The 16,670-nt window shown below is 38.5% G+C and overlaps 1 protein-coding gene across 12 annotated transcripts in view; it reads left to right on the top strand.

Annotated features, from left to right (window-relative positions):
• Positions 1-16,670, top strand: part of LOC117964310 (nuclear receptor corepressor 1-like) — a 61,917-nt gene that overhangs the window by 5,071 nt on the left and 40,176 nt on the right. For all 12 annotated transcript variants that reach the window (XM_059000817.1, XM_059000813.1, XM_059000818.1 and 9 more), the window contains exons 2-13: positions 551-727; positions 2,751-2,884; positions 3,115-3,313; positions 3,454-3,630; positions 7,740-7,853; positions 10,335-10,391; positions 10,557-10,609; positions 12,893-12,959; positions 13,528-13,700; positions 14,662-14,752; positions 15,130-15,308; positions 15,974-16,028. In XM_059000817.1, the coding sequence (XP_058856800.1) occupies positions 620-727; positions 2,751-2,884; positions 3,115-3,313; positions 3,454-3,630; positions 7,740-7,853; positions 10,335-10,391; positions 10,557-10,609; positions 12,893-12,959; positions 13,528-13,700; positions 14,662-14,752; positions 15,130-15,308; positions 15,974-16,028 (1,407 nt within the window). In that variant the 5' untranslated portion in view covers positions 551-619. The remainder of the gene's footprint in view (positions 1-550; positions 728-2,750; positions 2,885-3,114; positions 3,314-3,453; positions 3,631-7,739; positions 7,854-10,334; positions 10,392-10,556; positions 10,610-12,892; positions 12,960-13,527; positions 13,701-14,661; positions 14,753-15,129; positions 15,309-15,973; positions 16,029-16,670) is intronic.

The following is a 16,670-nucleotide window of genomic DNA, read 5'->3' as shown; positions in this document are numbered from 1 at the left end:
TGGCTTTGTTTTCTGCATTAATATGAATGAAAGGCTTGACACTGCATAGCCCGGGGTCTCCACAGTGCATTGGGGAATCACAGCTTCCACTGAGAGGCTTGGAAGAAACAGCTGAGTCATTGCAATGACATGCTTCTTGGGGCGGTATGCAAATCATGCGCAGAACTCTGCACAGCGCAGGTGGACAGATACCACGGCAACCATAATATGTATTTGTGGCTTTATTTTTGTGAAGTGTAGTTTTGCTATTTCCTATTGTTGTACTCGATTTGTACAGAAAGAAACATTTGGGATTTGCTTTACTCTTGGGTGCATATTCACTTTGAAGTGATGATTGTAGTCTTTTATCTTTGCTGTATCCCGAGTCCACAGACTCTTAGACATTCAACTCCGTAAATGGGGGGAAAAAAACATGTTTACCCTGTTGTTTTGTAATGACTTTTAACTGGCTGAATGGAGTACCAGTAAGTGCACAGTGGATGGTGATCTCAGTTCACTAGGTTTGAATGATATTATCTAATCCTGTTTTTGTTTGTTCTCTCCCCACCAGGTGGTTTCCTGGAAACATGATCACATGGTGGCCTTGATCTCACGACTGTGTTAGAAGACATCTCTGATAATGTCTAGCTCAGGCTACCCTCCAAGTCAGGGAGCGTTCAGCACAGAACAGAGCCGCTACCCTCCCCACTCAGTCCAGTACACCTTCACCACCTCCCGGCACCAACAGGTAAAAGCATACCAAACATTTCCATTGCAGGCAGAGGAAGCAAAAACCTGGACTACTGCCATTGAGTGACCTACTGTACTGTACTATACTGAACATCCTGGTTTCTCAGTGGGACTTAGAAATGAAAAGTGAATTTTTAAAAATAAACACCTCAATATTGCTATGATGCTGTTCTTTTCTTAGAAGTCTGTTTGCTGTTCAGCTTCTCTCAGTGTGTCGTCTATAATGTGTTTCTGGAAGTTCCTGGATATAGTCCTTATTTTAATATAATTTACATTGATTGCACTGTTCTGCAGTGCATTCTTATTTGGGATAGCCCGACTGCAGACCCACAGGGAAGACACAGAGTCTGTTCCTTGCAGAATTGAAAGTGCTTCAGTAATGTAGTGTTTTATTGCAAGGTTAAAGAAATACAAATATTCCTAGATCATGGCTTTTTAGTACAGATTAGTACTGGGCGGAATGGTTCTTTGATAATTCTCAGTGATAACCTTTTCGGGCCGTGAGAAACTTCCCATCCAGACAGAAAAGGTCAGAACATTCGGTGAGAAATGTGGCTCTCTATCACAGTTCAGAACAGGGGATATTAATGAGGGGGAAATTAATTCTAATTCCAGTGTATTGTATTATGAAAAATAGTAAATGCATTGCACAAGACAATGAAAAGGAAGACTGTGTGTATTTCAGGTCTAGACAGAATTACAGATGAAGCTTTTATTTGAGTTAATTGTATTACTCTAATAGTTGTCTTATGATATGGATGTATTATTCTTGGCCAACCTCTGTTTCATTTTTTTCTCAGTTGTGGGAATGTTCATGTCTGTGTCTGTAGCAAGTTTTTTGTGAGGCTAACTTAGAATTGTGTTTTTAGTTAAAGGTGTTGATCCCAGACCTAACATAGGTCAGCTAATTTAGTCCATGTATTTTGCGATGCATCGTAAAGTTGATTTGTGTCCATATTTAACTTTTTTTTTTTTTTTTTTTAAACTGTCTGTACGTGCCTCACTATTGTATTCACTGGTTTACCCTTGGCTTGCTTTATTTTCCGCGTATCTCAGTTTTGACTGGGGTGTATGGAATTCTCAGGTGCCAGTTTGGATCACTTGCTTCTGCTGAAACCCAAAAAAAGCAAAACTGATGCAAACAGTAGCTTGGAAAATAGTTATTTTAATTTGCATGTAAGATCAGAGATAATTTTCAGTTTAATTAGGCCTGAGGAAATGTACAAAAAATTATACAAGAACAAAAAATCACTCAACGATATCATTGACTGAGTCTTTTATACAATGTGCAGCAACAGAATATAATCTATTGGGTCTTTGCATGTCAAATTGTATCCAGTATTAAGAAGATCTTCTGTTACAGCAATACATTTTTTATTACGTTTCAGATCATTGGTTACAGTTTAGCAGCAACTAGAATTAAAGGATTTAGGCCATGCTTTCTCTTATGAGTTCATGTTTAATAAAGAATCCTGTCTGTTCAAACCTATCCTAAAATTCGACCTGCCAAAGATAAGCCTGGATCTTACGGTTTGGTTGCAAACAGATTTTGGAGATAAAGGAACATGCAAACTAGTCTCAATTTGGGCCTGTTTTGAGATGGAATTATTTTACAGTAATGGAGTCCTTAAAAAGAAGACACACTGCACAGTTACGTTCAATGTGTATTTTTTTTTGGAGATTAACAAAGTAATTTATTCCCAGATAATTGATCTTTTAATAAGTTATTATAATGTATTTTGTTTTGGAGCATGACCTCTATTTTAGTTATCTAAACAGTGGCAGATCTTAATACTGCTGCTCTAACTCTTTAGTGGTTTTTTTGGGAATATCTTAATACTGGATAATATCAAAATATAGAGAAGTGAAGTTTACAAAAAAATCTGGTTTACAAATTTGAAGGAGGTGGTATTAAAATCCACCAATGTTTAGATCATTAAACTACAACCCCATGTGTTTGTGTCAGCCCTTTTTAGTCCAACTTATTCTGTAAAAACAAAGCTTGTTTCTGTTTATTCCAGGACTTTGCGGTTCCAGATTATCGCCCTCATCTGCAGGAAGTTAGCAACGCTTCCCAGCTTCTCCAGCATCAGCAGCAGCAGCAGCTTCGGAGAAGACCCTCGCTGCTCTCAGAGTTCCACCCTGGCACTGACAGGTAAGCACAAACTTTCTGCTGGTTTTACTGCCACTGGTTACTTTCTGCATCTAAATAATTATGTAAAAGTTTGTTTTCCTGCTCTGCATATGTACATTCTAGGCCTTTCAAGGTCTGCTTTAAATAGAAGCACATCAGTATTGGTTTCCTTCCAACTGTAAGGACAAACCGCGGTGACCTTTTTCTAAACACAATGAGAATTGTAAACCCTGCTGGCTTGTTTCCTCCAGACCCCCTGAAAGGAGACATGGCTATGAGCAGCAGTTCCATGTGGTGTCCTCACAGTCTGACCATGAAGCTCTGGAGTCAAAGCGCCCGCGAATCGAGCAGGTTTCAGAGGCTCATTTCCAGCGGGCCTCTGCTGCTGGGGTCCTGCCCCTGGCGCAAACTCTGTCAGACGGGCTAAGGACTGCCAGCGATGTGAAAAAGGTAGGCTGGCCATGCAGGGGAGCCCAGTGTTCCTGAAAGGAGTGCTCGCAGTTTTAACACTGGACCCTCTTCTGTCAAAGTTCTTTGTGATCAGTATAATGTTTAATAAAGCTAACCAAACTTTTTATCATCATTTTTAGGAGGCTTTATTTGCATTGAAAGCAGAGACGCCCTCCTCCCCAGGAATCCAGCCGATAGATGAACCAGATGCCTCTCCATCAAAACTGTCCAAGGAGGAGCTGATTCAGAGCATGGACCGTGTGGACAGAGAGATCGCCAAGGTGGAGCAGCAGATCTTCAAACTCAAGAAGAAGCAGGTAAAGAATGACCCATGGCACTGCCACATTGCTCCACCCTCTGGCCATATCAACGATGGATACTTTTTCACATCTCCACTTTACATCATGTTGACCAACCATTCTGCCAGAGATGAAATTCCTCTTTCATTATGCCTCCAGAGATGCTGTTTCATAAATCCACCCCTGGTTCTAGTTGTACTTTTTAATCTTGTTTTACACCATTAAATTTTAATATTGAAAAATAATGTAAAACCAGCTCCTCCTGAATATGAAACTTAACATGGAAATTTAAATTGCAAAATAGCATCCTTATTTTAATTGCAGGTTGAGTACCACTTGTCCTATGTTGATGAAAGCAAAGCACGTGTTTTATTTTTAAAGACGCTATTGTACAGACCCTTGATCACGGTGACTAATTCTTGTGGTACTGGCACCTGTAATGAGTTTGAACATCGTGCAAGACAGGGGTTTCACTGTCGCTCGTCACTCTCGTAATTTGCGAATGTTTTTTGAAAGTGACGACAAAAAAAAATGTGGAACCGTCACTAGTGACGATCGTTTCTGTTTGTACTATAAAAAAATCCCTTTTGTTAAAGTCACACACAACGTCTCGTTCTTCAAAAGAAGGGATTGCTAAACCATCAGCGCCTCAGCCTCTCGATTCATTGACTCTGCAACGTTCTCATCCCGTGGTAGATGATGTAAATGCAGTCAGCCATTCAGCGCCTCAGTTTCATGTTGCGTGTCAGTTACCATGGTAACCCAGACCGCTTCACGAGGCTGTACTAGGAGCTGCTGTAGCTTTCAGCCTCACATTATTCTTTGCAATCTGACAGCTTCTGCTGCTGCGCTTTCACGACTACAGAGAGTTCTGCTCAAACCTTTGCATCCGCAGTGTTCGCGCTAGGCCGCGCCATTGCGCCAATGTCCCGCTGAAATTCTCTTAACGCCCCCGTGTGTCCCCCTACCCTGACCAGACGGAATCAATACCAATACGCAGTAAATTAATGCATTTTGTATTACCATGACATGTCTGACGACAGGCTAATCTTTTTTTACTTGTTTGTTTACACTTGCGTTTTCATAATTAAACTCCCGTGCCATTATTCTCCAGTCCAGAAGAATGCGCTCACACCCTCCCCGGTTACAGTCAGTTTCATAGTAAATCCTGGACGACAGCGTCATCAGGCTTGTTAACAATATGGCCCGGCGCAAATATAAACTCGTATCCCTGTTACACCCGTCCATTACTTCAGGAAGAATAAGTAATAAGCTTCAGCAATGACTGTTGAAATAGAGGTTATTATAGTTGTGCTTAAAAATACTGTGTGCAGAAGATTTGTGAAACGAAAACGCATCTTTTACTAAAAAAAAAAAAAAAAAGTAGCCTACGGTAACATTATAAAATATGTGAAATGTGTCTTTTCTATGACCAAAAATGCTAAAATTCAGTGCCAAAATTATTCCGTATGTGTTAAGCACTAACTGTCTCTTGACCATTTCGCCAGTAGGCCTATAACGAGCACCATAAAATTATATATATATATATATATATATATATATATATATATATATATATATATATATATATATACAGTGTATGTGGTTTTATACGGCACTGTATATATGCCTACAATACATCTTGCATTGAGAAAACACCACTGGAATCGGAATAAAGGAAATTATTATGTAATACAGTTCACGTGCAGCATGGTTTTGGTAAGTTGCATTTTCTAAACTATATCATTATGTGCAGTATTAAAATAAGTTAAAAACATAGCAAATCCACAAAACCAACGAAATACATAGTGTATATTTGACATTTTATTTGTAGTGTTCTGTGTAACACGGGCCTATCGTTTAACTGGAAGCAGGTATACACGTTTATCATATTATCAACAAAGCAACATATTATCAAAATAAAGCAACAATTGTTTTGAAAACTGTCCAAAATATTTACTTGATGACTAAGAATGAAAAATGTCAAGATAAAAATGACATTTTTTATATGGAAATTGTCAAACTAAAAGGGGAAGCTGGAAGAATCTACCAGTCAGGACAACGGCATTTAAATACTACTACTATTAAACTGTATCTGTTGGTAATGTGGTTTCTTCTAGCAGTTTTCAAACTGGGGTACACGTACCCCTGGGGGTACTCGAGAAAAATTCTGAAATGGCAGACAACGCATTTTATTTAGTACCACTTCCCAATCTATTGCAAACTTTTGTCATGTAATCAATGTTTAATCGCTAACATCAGACTGATGTGCTGTGACAGAGTGTTCAGTGCACACATGGCTAATCTACATATTAAATATGTACATTTTAAATAAGCCCTGTTTAAATTTAATATAAACAGTTGGGCGGTTACTGCAGTCTGTCTGGGATACAAAAAAAGACATTTTAAAAAACTAAAAGCCTAGTCTTTAACTCATTTTATTTCCTGTGTGCGTTCATGCCTGCAAGTCGATATTTATTTGTTTCAATGAATGTATGGCCAGTCAGAAACCGCAGTATTGTCATGCGTTCTAGTTTGACATGCCATTACGTCTGGTGTGAGAGTAGTAAGAGTTTTTAGCTTTCAATCCAGTGAAAAAATGTGGATTGTTTGCTCAATACTAGTACATTACTAACAAAGGGCGATCAAGACGAAATACCATCAAAGATTAAAAACGCCAAAAATGTCTTGCGACTGAAGCTCTCTCCAATTTCCCTGCCATCATCAGTGATTTGTGTGGTAACAAGCAGGGACATCCATTACACTGATACTAGGTAAGTGTTTTATTATTATTATTTAATTAGCATCGGTGCTGTACGTTTTAGTCAGCAATAATTTAAAAATGCCAGTAATATATTTTCGTAATGAGGTCAGCTGTAGAGATGCGTGGATAGTGAACTTTTCTTTGCCTTCTTTTCTATAACTTTATCATCAATATAAATACATGATTGCGGTAAACTTGTGCGCGCGAATTAAAAAACAAAACTGTTAGCCAATACTGTAAAATGTCGCAGAAGAAAATCCACTCGTTTTTTCAGCAAGAGTGAAACAGAACAAACAGAACAACAAGTTGTAGAAAATGAAGACTTGGATTCGGAACACCAGAAAAAAAAGAACAAACAAAGCTCACAAGCGTCAGATAAAAGAAATCGAAAACAAGCAGCAAAGTTTCAGCCTTATTGCAAAACTCTGTTTCCATGGGATGTATATTTTATTGTAAAAAGACATACATGGTATAAGTAATTCATAATGCATTCTGTGTCTGTATGTAGCTTTTCAGGGCAAATAAATCTGGTTCTTGAGTTTTAATGTTCTAAAACTTTACAGCTGTAAGCATAAACTGTAGAGCATTATTAAAATGGTTTAATTAAATAATTGTTTTGGTCAATACAGTGATTTAAGGTATAAAATAAAAACAGGATTCATAACACCCTTGAAGACTTGAGCTGTGCGCCAGTAGTGACTACTGAATATCTGGAGTGACTAATGTTTTTAGAAAATATTAGTCACTAGTGACTATAAAAATCTAGAACCCAGGGGAACCCCTGGTGCAAGATAACATGTTACAATTATGCCTTGTCTTAAAAGTACAGATGTAACCTTTGAATACTCAGACACTTCACTTTGACTATAGGGAGTTAAGGAAATATGTGTCCATTTTATTGTTGATGCTGTACAGTAACCTGTCTGCTATGAAAATCTGTAAAAACTATTTAAACTAAATTAATGTAGACTTGTTGGCAGGAGTTCTAGTGCTGAATGCACATGACTGAGGAAAAAGAAAAAAAAAAGATTTATGAAGCTAGGATCTTCAGGGCTGATGGCCTTTTTGCTATAACCTTTTGTTGTCTTTTTTTTTAACATTTTGTATAGCAACAGCAACTCCAAACAGGAATACCACCAGATTCTCAGACAATCAATGAAAAGTGACCCACAAAACCAACATATAACTGACGTTGGTGTATGAAAAGGAGTTCATCGGCACTGAATGTACTTTTTTTATTTTTCTGGCAGTTCAGATAGTGCTTGTGAAGTAGAACATACAGGTAGCAAAGCCAAGAATAGGCCTGATTGATGTGTTCTGCAATTTATTCCGTTCTGCTTTTCTCTCCATCCTTGTCTCTCAGCAACAACTAGAAGAGGAAGCAGCTAAACCTCCTGAGCCCGAGAAGCCCGTCTCTCCGCCTCCGGTGGAGCAGAAGCACCGCAGCATTGTTCAGATTATCTATGATGAGAACCGGGTACGAGCTGAACGTTCATTCAGAAAGAGAGATCGGATCTGTGTATTCCACACACGTTAGGACTGCAGAGAAAAGGGGGGAAAAAAGAGAGATTCAAGACTGCAGCTTCCAGTGTAGTAAAACACTAAGTTGTATTTTTTTAATCTAAATGATAATTGGCAATTAAAATAATCAGCTGTTTTGTCATTTACTTTCCTTGTATGCTTTATTCATACACAATCATGTAAGCAGATGCAGTTTTGTACAGTGCCTAACTGCAAATTAACAGAATTTGTGAATAACTGAATTTTGACATTTTTATTGCCTTACTGTTTTTTTTTTCTTCCCAATATTAGTTTTTTTTGGTCAACAGAAACTTTGCATCAAACCACTTGTTTGTTATGCAGATATAACTGATGGCGACTAACTTTTTAATGTAGTTCAGATTGCTTTTGCAGGCATATTCCAGCTTATGTTAAATCAATAAAGAAACCGACACTTATTTCTGTAGCCCAAGGTCCTCTGGTTTATATAAGAGATTCTTCCGACTTCTTCTCTTCCATTAGGGATGTACAAGACAAGATCTGAGGCCAATGCCAGGTTAATACATTTAGGACAGAGATGTCTCCTTCGGCTGACAGCACAACCAGGGGTTACTGGAGTTCACGCTTTGGCTCAGTCTGCCTGTCAAGGCACAGGAGGCCCTTGCTTACAGGTCATTAAGGAGCAGCGTCCTGTTGGAGCAGTCCTTTAACCCTTTATGCAGGAAGAGGGCAGAAATGTCAGGAAAACCCCTTGCTGTTGAAGGGATTGACTTGTTGTTTTTAGCTGGTTTCCGGGAACCCTTCCTTGCTTTTAAAATAAACACTGTTCCGTTTATTTTAAACAGTTTCTCTAGTTTGAGTACAGTAGCGCTCATGTAATATTTTTTTCAGCTGGGGGGTTTCCAGGTAGCTAGGCATTACCCTTTTTGTGTTTTTGTACTTTTAATAGTATACAATTTTGGGAGTTGTTTAATGAAGATTGTTTGGTTAGATGACAATAAAAATGTCCAGTTATCGATGATAAGCTAAAACATTTTTTATTACTCAAACCCATTAATTGCGACTTTGTCCCTAGTTAGTAGTTCTTTCTCTCAATTTTTTTTGGCTGCTTACTGTTGTCTCCCGCAGCAGAAGTCCCCCAGTTGATTACATACCTCCAAGCATCTCTATAGAAAAAATCAGTTTACAGGAAGTGAGAGGAACAAAACATCTCTGCAGCAGTGGAGCCAAACCTTTTCAGCTTTAGATGACTGTCAGAAACACGATTTATTGACGATAATGTGTTTACCAACGGTTTGCATGTGTGCTTTCTGTTTGACACTAGGAACCGTTATTCAAATCTGTCTGAGCAGCAAGCAGTGCATCGTAGAAAACAAAAATAGAGTGACAGCACAACTTGTGGGGAGGGCTTGCTGAGTTTGCTGTCTGCCATATGCAGATTACACACATTGCTCTTTCAGAGTCATGTGGCTCTGACAGAGGGTTGTTCATCTATTCTGGAGGTGGTGTTTCACATGCCAATGAAACTGAATAGCAGACATACAGCTCAGCTTTATTTTGTAAACAGAGATTTCACAATTCAAGCAACTTTTCTTCCAGTAGTATTTGCATGTGTTACTGATCTTGAAGAATTCAATCCTGGATCAGGAATTGATATATCAAGTCGTTGTTTTCTTTCTTTCTTTCTTTCTTTCTTTCTTTGTGATTTTAGCATATAAGTAGAGCTTGTTAAAATCATATTTTTTAAAATCTCATTGCCTTGGCTGACCAATTGGCTTTGTTGTGTCTCAAACAATTCCTCTCCAAGGTTAGAATACTGTGCCTGGGAAAAGGACTTCTATTTTCAAAGTTCAGCGTCTTTGGGAGACGGTTTGGCCTAAAAAGGCTGAAATATTAATCTAGGAGACCTTTTTTTTTTTTTTTTTTTTGGAGACAAAACAAACCAGTGTTTTCTGAGAAAATAACGGAAGCCATATAACACTTAGTCATGCATTTAAAAAGAAAGCATTGGCAAATAAAATGTTTATCCACCCCATGATGGCTAAAGGGAAATCAGATAATGCTGAATATTGGAAGAAAATTGGGACATTGTTTATAATGCACTAGGGAAGGGAAAGCTTTATGGCAATGCTTATGTTAAACAGACATAGTCTGAATAACATTTGCAAGCAAGGTATCTCTAGGCAAAAAGATAAGTCATAGGATATTGTAGCACATATGTAGATAAATTGTGCTTAAAATGCATGTCATCCATACCTTTCACAGACCCCAATTAACACTAATATTGGACTACCTAACCTTACCTTAAGGTAGTCAGTACAGAAGAGTACTTTGTAAATTAATTGGCATATAGAGTTTAAGTCAGCCTTGACATTTCTGTTTTTGGTATTATTTGAAAGAAAGTTTCTGAATATGAGAAATCTGTTAATTCAACATTTCTCAATATTTTTCTTTGTAGAAAAAAGCAGAAGAAGCTCATAAGATATTTGAAGGCCTGGGACCAAAAGTTGAGCTGGTAAGTAACGAAACATCCTATTAAATTGTTGATTCATAATTGATTTCCCCTGCACGTACACACACACACACACACACACACACACACACACGCACACACAAATCAATTCAGAGAAGCTACTTTAAGTTGACCGTATTGTACTAATTGTTAACCACTATATTTCAGCCCCTCTATAATCAGCCATCAGATACCAAGGTATACCATGACAACATTAAAACGTAAGTAGAAAATTTAACTTGTTCTTTTTAGTGGGGGGGGACAACAACATTATTTTTAAGGGGTGAAGCATACTGTATAAGGTGGCAATTGTGTATCAAAGACTCCTCAGAAAGCTAGATCGAACAATAATAATATTTTGTTCAGTATGCTAGCTGTGCTGGCTTGCTTTGGTCAGTCAGAGTCTCTTGAACTACAGGGAAAAGGAATTTGAAGTCCGCTGAAGTTTAAAAAAAAAAAAAAAAATTAAATAAATTGTGGGGCGCCCTATAGCCTGGACATCGCCGGTTCGAGTCAAGGCTATTCCATTGCTGACCTTAGACGGGAGTTCCCAGGGGGCGGAGCACAACTGGCCGAACACCGCACCGGGAGGGGGGGGGGTAGGTTGGCCAAGGTGTCCTCAGCTCACCGCGCACTAGCGACCCCTGTAGTCTGGCCGTTCACCTGTGGGCTTGCCTGTAAGCTGCCCAGAGCTACGTTGTCCTCCGACGCTGTAGCTCACGGGTGGCTGCATGGTGAGTCTGCAGTGTGAAAAGAAGCGGTCGGCTGACGGCACACACTTCGCAGGACAGCGTGTGTTCATCTTCGCCGCTCCCGAGTCAGTGCAGGGGAGGTAGTGGTGAGCTGAACCTAAATAATAATTGGATACTCTAAATTGGGAGAAAGTAATACAAAATTGCCGACTACGAAATTGAAAAAAATAAAAATAAAAAAATGGTATGCATTACAGGTGGGGATTACTCTGTATTGTTTGGTTTTGCAATGAGACGTCAGTTTGAAAAAGACAGAGGACTGCCATGCAGGTGTTGTTTTTAAATGACATGCGCCATAGTTCTTTAGCAGTTACCATAACTGAGAGTGTTAAAAAAACAGTATGTGGTTGGGGGGGTTCTTATCTGTGCATACCATGAGATAAAGACACGTCAAACCACATTGCTATCAAAAGCCTGTGCTGTGGGAATGCAGTGCATTGGCAGAAACAGCAAGGTAAAAGAGTTCACAGAGCGGAACCTTTTAACACTAGCTCTGTCTACTACAAGGCATGTTTTCGATTTTACTGTTGGATTCTGTTTATTTAATTAGTGTATCAAAAAACGATTGCATTCCTGGGGTTGAATGCAATAAAAACTACAGAGCCATGTGACCCTGTGATAGATGGATAGATTTCTATTTAAGTCTTGAGCGGATTTTATTCAGATTCACGGCACAATAGAAACAACTCATTTAGTATTCTAGTATACAAATTCTGTAATTTACTGTTTGAAAGGAACACAGCTAAGATATTGTACACTAGTTGATCCTCTGCTTAAATGTAAAGTCATATTGCAGTGTCCTTGAATGGGGGGGGGGCCTATTCTGATGTCCTCCGGAATGCACAGACATCATGTTGCACAAATATTGAGATGCGTGCTATGTAGTACAGTGCTATGTTTTTAGCCCCATAACTTGTCTATACTTGGCAGCGGTTTTAATTCCTATGCAGTGGGAGTATTCTGTTTTCTTTCACTGCATACTATGAAAGGATTACTTGGCGAGCAGCAAAACATCTGTGTTGAAGTGCAGTCATTAAAGGGCAGGACACTGGGGCGTGGTACCATTTCCTGGTGACCCTTGTTTTTTGGCGTAGAAGATGGTAAATATAGCAGAGTTTAGTAGCATGGAGATTAAGCCGCCTTTTATTTGTTTTTTCTCATTTTAAAGTAAAAACATGTAAATCACATAACAGCGTGGGCTGTTAATGGTACACAGCTAGCTGGCTCTGAAAGAGTCGTATACTGGTAGTGAAATTAGAACAATGGCATACATTTCATGATGTCCCCAGCTCCTCAATGAAAAGCTTTCAGGATAGATTAGTCTGTCACTAAACATTACATCACTGACTCTGAGAGGCATGCATCTATTATCGGAGCTTAAGTATACCCTGATAGTAGAAACCACAGGAGGAGACTTATAATAAGAAAATATGAGCAAACGTGTGTGTGTGGTAGAATCACTCTTTCTTAAAATTTCTTTCTCATACCTAGTAGCACAAATCCAGATTTTTGGATGACAAAATGATTGAACCCACTCCCATTGACTAAGAACAAAAGTTTCCATAGCTATCCTGTAGCAGGTACCAAAAACACTGAATGTCAAAGGGAGTCTCTTTGTCTCTGGTCATTTCAAGAAGCACCAGTATTGCCAGACCCCTGGTGTAAAAAGGCAGTTAACATAGGAGATCTACTCTCTGATAAATAGAATGTGTGATTTTTTGGGAAACAATTTTTATGTGTGTTTTGTTTCAGGAACCAAGTGATGCGAAAGAAGCTTATTCTGTTCTTTAAAAGGAGGAATCATGCTCGGAAACAAAGGGTAAGTGAGCTATTGATTTTATATTATGCAAATGCTGGCGCTGTTGTAAATGAAGCTGTGCAAACATACTGTCAGTACTATTCAGTGAATAGTCTAAGCAGGTAGGTAGGACTGGTACAGTGTTCATTAGCACTTGATTTACAGTTATAAATCAAGTTTTTATATGGAGCAGTGACTGGTTTAACTGTGTGTTTTTAAAGCAACCAAAAGTGATTACTGAGATCATTTATTAAAAAAAAAAAAAAAAAAATTCTTCAGTGATTCTGACACTTGCATGCTACCAAGTAGCTTTTGTTGAAGAGAAAGAGAAATCACTTTCACATGAATGCTTATCCTAATAAAGTAACCGCACCTTTCATTTGATTGTAATTGATAAAGTTCTGTGGTTTGCAATCATGCTTGGGAGCAACATAACTGTCTTGTCTTGTTTTAGAACCGGTATTTGTTTTTGTACATTCAAAGGGGTAGCAAGTAACCAATAGAATGCTGTTTTACTAGCGAGAGGTGACAGAATGCTTGTTTTTTCTGCTGCTACGGTACATGTTAAGTTTTGGTATCCTATAACTAGGAGCAGAACATCTGCCAGCGCTACGACCAGCTCATGGATGCGTGGGAGAAGAAACTGGAGCGGATTGAGAACAACCCCCGGAGGAAAGCCAAGGAGAGCAGGACCAGGGAGTACTACGAGAGGCAGTTCCCTGAAATCAGAAAACAGCGCGAACAGCAGGAGCGATTTCAAAGGTGCGCTCGCAGCTAGTCTATATTCACCGGTCAAATAGCTACACCCAGCTTTGCGAATGCGTTGGGTAAATAACCACAACTACAGAAAAATAGCCCTTCCCGTCATCCCCAGCAAGGGCAGTGGGAAGAATTGTGCCTGTAAGTTTTTTCAGTGATGCTTATAAAGACAAACCTGCTAAGCTGTACAGGGGCTCTTGAAAACTATATTTAATGCGAGACCAGGAAGTTTCTCCTGTGCATTTTAAAAAGGCCATTGAAAAAGCCTTGTTGAAAATAGTCTGTGTAATACTGAACTTGTGGAAACTAGGTGAAAGAGAAGAAAGCACCAAATTTGGACTTTAAAAGGAAGACTGTAGTTGGCTGACCTGATCTTTCCCCTGCTTTGTGTATAATTACTCAGGAAGTTGGGGTTTTGACGCTGCAGAGGTGATGGCAAGGACACAACTGAACAAGGGAGGGAGTCGAAATGAGTTAACACAAAGATGAAATTCAGTTTGATTATGTGCACAGTAACCCTTTCTAAGAAAGAAGCTCAATATACATAAATGTAATGCTCTGTATTAAGTAGCCGGGAACTGTAATGGCATTGTCTTGGTGAGTTATTCTGCTATATAGAACTACTGTAGGTACTGAGTGTGAGGGAATCCCTCAATGCTAGTATCTTCTACTGTACGTAGTAGTATTTATTTGTTGCATTGGTGGTGTTGCAATGATATAAAAAAAAAAGACACACTAAAATGAAAATGGCCAGTTTAACTATTGCTTTTTGCATTGTGTATTCTGAAATAGTTTCAGGAATGTTAAAATATTTTAAAATATAAAGTACCGGTAGCTATGCATTTTTTTTAAATATATCTTTTAAAAGCTAAGTTTGTGCAGTTTTACACTCTGAAGAAATGCAACTGTGAACGCAGTACAGTCTCACTGAAGTTTTAAACTTTTTATCTGTAAATAATTTTAGGGTTGGCCAGAGAGGCACTGGGCTTTCTGCAACTATCGCTAGAAGTGAGCACGAGATTTCAGAAATCATCGATGGACTGTCTGAGCAGGAGGTATGATTTCCATGTATTTTGGATGGTACTGTTTAACATTAATGGCTCATAAACTGCATTATTTTACTGACAATAATTTCAACATGAATGGTGTAGGTTCACATTGTGATTAGTTAGGTATATCTTTTCCCCGCCCCCTGTGAATCATAGCTCCTTTTCCAGAGCCTTATAATCTGTCCAGTTCTTAATGCGTTACTACAAAGCCAGACTGCAGCATTATACTTTGGCTGTAGGTGGCGAGTATATATTGCCCATTTTATACATCTTTTATATATTTTGGAACTAATTCTGCTGTTGGAGAAAATGAACCTTTAATAAAAAGAATGGGTCTGGAATGGAGATGGGAAACTGATTGGTGTTGACCAAATGTTTTCTAGAACAATGAGAAGCAGATGCGTCAGCTCTCTGTGATCCCCCCAATGATGTACGATTCTGAGCAGAGACGAGTCCGGTTCATCAACATGAACGGACTGATGGAGGATCCCATGAAGGTTTACAAGGCACGCCACTTTATGAACGTCTGGACGGATCACGAGAAGGAGATCTTTAAAGAAAAGTGCGTATAGTGTTTGAAAGTCTATGGAATGAAGATGTCATAGGTTCCTTTTAATTAAGATTTAGTAACTTTACAGAATGCCTATCTTAGGATAACTAAATAGTGCCACAGACTGCCTGACCTATGGAACCTATATGGCTGGTTTCACAGAATTTGATGAGCACCAATCTTGGACTACCTCATTTAAAAAGTAGTCAAAGAATATGTGCAAATCCGGGTTGTGAAACTGTCCTCTGTGCTATCCATCAATAACATGAGTGTAGATATACAAATTAGTAGAGAAGTTGACTGATCTGCTGTTTTAGCTTGTGTTATCTCCTTGCTGTATGTGTTAAATATGCTGGGATAGTGTATGACTTTGTATTATATGTTTTGTCTGGCAGCACTGTATTTCTTTAAGGTTTGGATTTGGTCTGCTAAGAAATAAATAATAATAATAATAATAATAATTTGGTACCCAGGAGTTTGTTTGTTTTTCAACACCAATTTTTTAGCAAGATTTGTCATGTTCTTGTCTTTCTTGTAAAGTTAGTCTATTTAATATTGTAGCAAGATATATTTATTTTAAACAATGAAAGGGCAACAGCTGCTCCCCAAATTGCTAGATTTTTGTTTGCAGCTGCTGTAGCATGTATATTGATTGAAAAATCTGTTTTGTTTTCCAGGTTTGTGCAACATCCAAAGAACTTCAGTCTCATTGCTTCTTATTTAGAGAGGAAGGTACGTTGATTATATAAACTAGAACATGTTTTATTGCACTTAGTCTTGATTAATTCCAAGGCCTCGGAATATGATACTACTAGAATCTTGGGACTGATTGGTGAATGATTAAACTAAAATTCGAATCATTCCTTTCCCCAAGCTGGGAGCCAAAGGTGGGCAGGAAATCGGAACTAACAAATTCACACGTTCCTAGGAAAATATTAATTCAATTTGATATTTACTGCTACTGAACACAGAGTACTAGTGTTTTCGGTCAGACACTGGGTGACAGTTAATCCTAACAGTTCCATTCAGGTACACAAGCAAATGTACTCTGGGGGAGGAAAAAGATTTAGCAGAAGAAGCTTTTATCCCATATTGAAAGTTAAAGGCAGTACATTTCCATAAGTTAGTTGTTGCTTGGGTAGTGGTTAACATTAATTACTATTTATTAAACATTTAAAATGTTTACACCTAATTAATTTACATTGCAAAGCGTTTTTAATTGCTATTAGTTTGACCCTTCACAACGTTTACAGCAGTATTTTGAAAGGACCCGTACAAGCCATGCATTTTTAATGCACTGAAAAGTGTCCAAATTAAATACAGCATGGTGCTGTATTGTAGTTTGTGGCAGTGTCCCTTCCCTAAATGTAAGAG

The sequence above is a fragment of the Acipenser ruthenus genome, chromosome 26 (genome assembly GCF_902713425.1).
Source record: "Acipenser ruthenus chromosome 26, fAciRut3.2 maternal haplotype, whole genome shotgun sequence".
Classification (NCBI taxonomy): Eukaryota; Metazoa; Chordata; class Actinopteri; order Acipenseriformes; family Acipenseridae; genus Acipenser; species Acipenser ruthenus.
This window is presented reverse-complemented; position numbering and strand designations above follow the sequence as displayed.